The sequence below is a fragment of the Orbicella franksi genome, chromosome 5, assembly GCF_964199315.1.
Source record: "Orbicella franksi chromosome 5, jaOrbFran1.1, whole genome shotgun sequence".
In the NCBI taxonomy this organism is placed as follows: Eukaryota; Metazoa; Cnidaria; class Anthozoa; order Scleractinia; family Merulinidae; genus Orbicella; species Orbicella franksi.
The window spans coordinates 13,037,153-13,043,672 of record NC_138149.1 but is presented as its reverse complement, the minus strand read 5'-3'; the positions used below and the strand labels follow the sequence as shown (position 1 = coordinate 13,043,672).

Genomic DNA, 6,520 nt, shown 5'->3' with positions numbered 1-6,520 from the left:
GGCCTGAGTCCTGAGAAGAAAAGGTAATAAGTTCACTGAAATTCTGTTGCTTATTTGTCTTAGGGTTAGGGTTATTTGATAACCAATTAACGCAAGATATAGCTTAGATGTTTTTGTTTTTATAACCGGTTATCAGAGCAGCTCTTTTGTGTCTTTTCAGTTGATAAACTAACCAGACATCATCACTTGCCTTACATTTGTATTTTAATGTTTTTTGTTGTTGTTGTTGTTGTTTTTTGTTTGTTTGTTTGTTTGTTTGTTTGTTTTTTTCTCAGAACGTGCTCGGTCGAATGTATCAGCGTCCGCGGATAAACGCTATTGCTCCAAGTGATCAATTTCAGCTAATCCAGATCAGTGCTGAACTAAAGCAGTGACTATTGACGACTATTCGCCACTATTCGCGACTGTTCGCCACTATTCGCACTATTCAAGAGTATTCGCACTATTCGGGACTATTTGCACTATTCGAGACTGTTCGTACTATTCGCTATTCGCTATTCGCGACTATTAGCTATTCGCTATTCGGGTTTTCCAACACCCGTAGCATGCAATATTCCAGGTCTGGAAGGGTATGCTCGGGGTCCGGAATTTCAGAGTCAGAAAACAGTTCGCACTAAGTACTTTGAAGACAGCGTCATTCTTTTATGTAGATAAGAATATTTACAGAGCGTACTAATTCTGATAATAAAGTTGGGATTTATTTCTTTAAATTACACAGTGCATTGATTCTGCTGATAAAGTTTTGATTATTAAATTTGTGTTCACGTTCGTTGTTTTTAACTTTACCAGCAAACATTGAAGCACAACTAGCAAAGAAAAAGCAACGAAAGAGGAAAAAATGCTTGCGCGTTTTTAAAAAGATATGTACTCCCGTCCTAAGCGTTCCAAACCCTATCACGAGGTACCCTGGTGCTCGAATTTTAGCGCTTTTGATACTTATTGGCCTAACAACGAAGTCCAACGCAGGCGAGAGGTAATGCCGGATGGAAGATGATTCCGAGAAGCGTTTTGCTTTTGCTGACGTTAGTCTTTGTGCAAAACCATTGATATCAAAGCGTGGGCGCTTTCCGTTGGACCAAAATTTCAGTTGGCATTTCAGGAAATTTCCAGCTATACCCAAAGTACACCCAAAACCAGGAATTTTCACTCCGGTACTTCTAAGATTTTCCGTTGAATTGTTGTCATATCGGAAATTGAACAACTTTTGCATTTCCCGGAAACTTTTCAAAAAACTTTTGCCCCATTTGCCACCAATTTGAAATTTACTGTATGGAATTTCTCAGTGGTTAGAATTGACCCACTGCATTTTTTACATGCACGTTCTTAATCCTCAAGAAAATCAAACATAGAGAAAGGCATTCATGAGGAATCGTGTAAACAGAAACAAAAAGCAACTCGAAAACGATCCTTTTTGTAGTCTCTACCCGAGATTATCTCGTTTGTATTAACCTTGAATGTTATTGTAAAGCAAATGGAAAACGTTAATGTTCTGCAGCTTATTCGAGCTGGTTTTTATTTAAAAGGCTGTCTATTCGTTATATATTTTGGACAGCTATATATCTATTTTAGCAGCTAAAATTTATACCTCAAATTATTCCTTGAGGATTTTATTTATAAGTCTACCTGGGAGACCAAGCGTCACTCGCTAAGGTAATGTTTCTCGCTTGAAATCCTGCCAAATAAGCAAATAGAATTCAAGTTCGTTCTAGTTTGAGAGAACAAATTAGCCGTGTACAAGTTCAAACTGCGAAAACGCTAACAAAAATCTATGACTACTAACTTAAAAACAAACTTTGATGCTGAGACGAACACCTCAGATATTGAAAAAATCAAGAATCGTCGCGAAACAGAACCTTCGAAGATGAGGCAAACAATATGCAATTGGATACTCAACGAAGCAACTTGAATAGTAAATATCTAAGCACAACTCTTGTACAGTTCTTGTGGTAAAATATCCTGATTCTTTTATTTGTTTCTTTTATTGTGTTCAATCAACTCACTTAATTGTAAAGTACGATTTGATAATGCGGTACGAAACCCGAGTAAACGCTCTAAGAGCTTCTACTCTATCTCTAAAGTATAGTGTCCATAAACACATTCAGTTTTTTTGTTACAACTCATTACTTTTAATCACTACTTGTTACGATCAAAACAGTCCGTGTTCCACCTGAATGAGCCGTTAATGATTATTCGCACATTAGTAATTGCTGTAAAATGTATGTTGTGCGACACGTCATACAAACTCCTCAAAATCTTTTTCCACCCTTGTCACACGTATTAAATGACATGTCAAACGAGTTGGCTTAAGAAGCCTTTTGATTTATGGTTTCAGATCCCATTTTTGATTGGTAGCAAGAAAAACTGAAGCAATATTCTAGCGCAGTTATCATGAATCAGCAATTTACAACGACTCATCATTTTTAAGAACTAAACATTGATCATTTAGGAATTACATTTACATGTAAGATGGCAGCCGAAGGACAATCTGCTGATAGTTCTGAGCAAGGTACTCCAAGCCGCAGGAAGGAAAGTATAAGCGAAGTCTTTATACCAAAGGACACAATCGACCAGCCATGCGATGTTGTTTTGTTGGTCAAAGATGGCAAAGAATTCAAAGCTCACAGACGAGTTCTCTCAGAGGCCAGTCCTTTCTTTGAAAAGCTGCTGAACAGCGACATGAAGGAGACTCAAGAAGGAATAGTTAAGTTGGAGATGTTTACCGAGTCAGTCATAGCGGCCACGCTACAATTTATTTACATCGGCGACGTTCATATATTGGCCGAAGACAATGCCCGAGACCTGATCGTTGTGGCCGATTATTTGATTCTTGACAAACTAAAACTTCTCGCTGGAGGGGTTTTAGTTCAGACGCTGAACGCATCAAACTGCATTTCAACTTACTATTTTGCTGAAAGGTATCAATGCGAAGACCTTCTTTCGAACACTAAGAAGTTTTTCCTTGCAAATTTTACCTCCGTATATGCTACGAGCCGTGAAGAAGTTTTGAATATGTCGAGCAGAGAGGTTGAAATGTGGATTTCAAGTGATGAGATATATGTTAGCGCCGAGGAAGATGTGTTCAAGATCATTCTAGCATGGATTGACCGTGACAGAAGCCGGCGAAAAAGATATTTCGTCGAGTTATTTCGTCACGTTCGGCTTGTCTACGTATCACGTGACTTTCTACGGCATGACATCTTGACAGAAGAACTTGTAAAAGACAATGACAGCGCTCTGACGCTGGTAAAGGATGCCATCAACTTAGTTGACTCTCAAAACTGCGATAGTTTCTTTGTTCCACCTCGTAAGTCGCTCGAGACCCCTGTCTTAGTGATCAATGGGGGTGAAGACATCCTGTGTTACTTTCCTCGTGAGAATGGCTGGTGCAAGTTAGGTGAGATACCAGCTGAATTTATCATGCATGGCAAATTTGTCCCTTGTGACGGTCAGTTATACAGTACCATACAGGAGGCGTCATACTATATACCTCGATCTTTAAAACAGGTAACATATAATCCGTACTCTAACAAATGTGTGCGATTACCATCCTTGGAAGAACCAGGGCGATATTTGAGGAGAATATTTGTTAGAAATGGCGATGAAATGTACGCTTTGATGTCTGAACCATGTGTCATGGACCATTTATTAAACTGGCGGATCCGTGACGGACGGCGGACAAGTCGGCGCGTTTTCCATTTTGACTTTTCTGGAAGAGAAACAGAGCAAAAGTGTGGTAGCCGAAAACATACTTCCTTCCTCGCGAAGTACAAACCGGAAACAAATTCATGGGAAGAGGTATCATCATTTGATCATTTGGATCAGAGAGAAGATTTTTGCATTGTAGCCAAAGATCATTTTATCTATTTTATTGGAGGCATATTATGGCCTGCTGGTAACGAGTGCACTTTCCTTTCCAATGTTGACAGGTATGACGTGAGCAAAAACAAATGGGACAAAGTAGCTGACATTCAAATGGCGAGAAAGTGGGCTCAAGGAGCTGCTGCTAACGACAAAATCTACATTGCTGGAGGTGTTTTTCAGGGGTCGTGGCTGCCAGAAAGCTGTCAATGTGAGGTGTACGATGAAACAACAAATGAATGGCAGTTTATAACAAGCTTCAGACTTGGACCGGGAAGATTCAAAACCCTTCTGGCTGTTGACAACGAGGTGTATGCCTTGAGTTGCATAACTGACGGCTTCCGGTACGGAGAAACCAGTGTAAGAGTTGAATGTTATAACCCCGAAGAGAATAAGTGGACGATCAAAACTAGACTGCAAGATATACGCAAGGAAGGGAGTTGTGAACCACGAGTCATTTGCTCAATGAAACTTTTCAAAGGATTAATCAACATGCGACAGAGGGTGGAATCGTTCAGTCCTTCCTATAGGCTTCCTGGAGCTGCTAAAACCCAGCCTTCATTCTCTGCCAACAGTACCTGAGCTGAAAATGCATTATCATGAGTACTCTTGTTTACTATAAATCTCCTGTCCAATTAACAGGAGCTAATTGAATTCGAGCCGAGCCAGATGCTTATCTGTGTTACGAATGATGACCAAAATGTAAAATTTTAAGGCTGGTTTTAATAACGGACTCAATAAGAACCAGTAAGGTGCTATTAAGAAGCCGCGCTTCAGGCAAGGAAAACGGAAAAAAGGCGCTTATTATCAGCATCTCAGTGCGACTGCGTGTGTTGCTTTTCTGCTTATGCGTGCGCAACAGTGATCAACACGCTCTACTGGTGAAGATGTCTATCGTCCAAAAACGATGTTTTCCAAGTATTCAGTTCAAACTATCAGTATTCTATGGTGCAAACTATCGTCAACGACTGACTCTGAAAAGCTGGTCCACCAACTCTGACCTACCGACACCTAACAAGCGACCTATTGACGTCATAAGTAAAACCAAGTTAAACCGAGGAACAAAGTGACTTAAGTTTAAACCATAGCACATAAACATCGTACGCTGGACAAAACTGTTCTGGATCGACGTTTTTCGACATAAAATTAAGACGAATAAACTGTGTCAAATAATTTTGTGATTGTCTTAAACTTTATTAAATTCCACACATGGAAACTTATTTTTATATGGATCAGGCAAGAAGGGCTTGCGTTACACCTTGTCCAAATTTGGAAACTGAGTCACACAAGTATGTATAATCACGTGATTTCTGAGAAAAAAAAAAGTCACATTTGGAGTGTTGTTTTGCGAAGAAACTCTTCACGTGCTTGTGGATATTTTTGTCAAGATTTTGACCAGAAAGCATGAGAAAGATTTAAAACTTAATTGGTACTAGGATACGATACTGTCTTCAGAAACTGATCTTCTTTGAAGTCTTTAAACTGTTCTTCCCTCTAGATCGGTCTTCGTCTGTTTTGAAGATGGCTGCCTTTAGTTCGAGTTCGTACAAGTCACAATTGCCTAAAATACTGCTGTGTTAAAGCGTTGTCGACCAAGAACCGGAGACGCTACTATTTGTGCTTTTAGAAATGTTTCCAGACCCGTTTTTGGGCTCATCTAACAGCTTGAAATGACTTTGTTTGGTTTGCCTTGAGGCCCTTCAGTGGTAGCATCACAACCGGTAATCTTTGATTTAAACCGCTGATGCAGGATTATAGTGCTGTTAAGATAGATTACCGCTTTGTTCCTCATGCCATCTCGTCGAATTCATGAAAAAAAAAAAAACATCCACAAACACGTAACGATGTCCTTCGCACAACAACTCTGGTCTAACATTGCGATGGCGATGTAAACCATAACTATTTTTTTCGCACAAATCGTGCAATTTTCCGTACTTTCATAGTTTGTGATTCAGTCCGCAAATTTAGGTACGCTGTAACGCAAGTCTTTCTTGCGTGAACTGTATGAAAATAAATTTCCATGTGTAGAATTTAGTAAGGTTTAAGATAATCACAAAATTTTGTGCATCGCTTTGTTTCTTTTATTTTTTTTGTCGTAATACGTCGATCCATGACAGTTTTGTCCAGCATACTAAGCAATGTACGCAGATTCAGTTAAGTCTGTTTTTTATTTGGTCAGATTGTATAAATCATTGTCCTGACCAAGCACGATGATTATTCTGGCTGTGAATCAACAAAAATGGATGGTTTATAATTAAAGATCTTTTTTGGAACAAAATTTCCTTGTCTATACGAAAAAATCTAACAAAATAATTTGCGACAACCGGGAGATAAAATACCCCGACTGTTTACTGATTTTGGACAAAGATTTAGAAATTCCCTGACCTGATACAAAATTCCCTGACTTTTCCCTAACCTTAAAAAGAACCTTGACTTTTCTCTAACCTTGACAACCTGCATGATCACTTAATGACTGGGTAAGCTTTGATTTGGGTATGGCCATTACTATTTTCTTTTCTGAGGTCCTGAAAGCTGCGTAAATCCGCGATCTTTATTCAAAACACAGCTGAAAGCGCATTGATCGTCATATGTTTGCCAAAATCGAGAGAAAAAAAATTATCCAGGTATTTATAACCAACAAGGTTTTTATGTCTCACCACCT

The 6,520-nt window shown here is 39.1% G+C and overlaps 1 protein-coding gene across 1 annotated transcript; it reads left to right on the top strand.

The window, feature by feature from the left end:
* Nucleotides 1-2,360: 2,360 nt before the first annotated feature.
* On the top strand, nt 2,361-6,138 carry LOC145487054 (kelch-like protein 40). The gene has a single exon (XM_081465762.1). It carries the CDS (start codon nt 2,467-2,469, stop codon nt 4,438-4,440), a length of 1,974 nt encoding a protein of 657 aa, XP_081321888.1. The 5' UTR covers nt 2,361-2,466; the 3' UTR covers nt 4,441-6,138.
* The last annotated feature ends 382 nt before the right edge of the window (nt 6,139-6,520 follow it).

Excerpts from the sequence above, each read along its gene's own strand:
- LOC145487054 (XM_081465762.1), top strand. The coding sequence starts at position 2,467 with ATGGCAGCCGAAGGACAATCTGCTGATAGTTCTGAGCAAGGTACTCCA.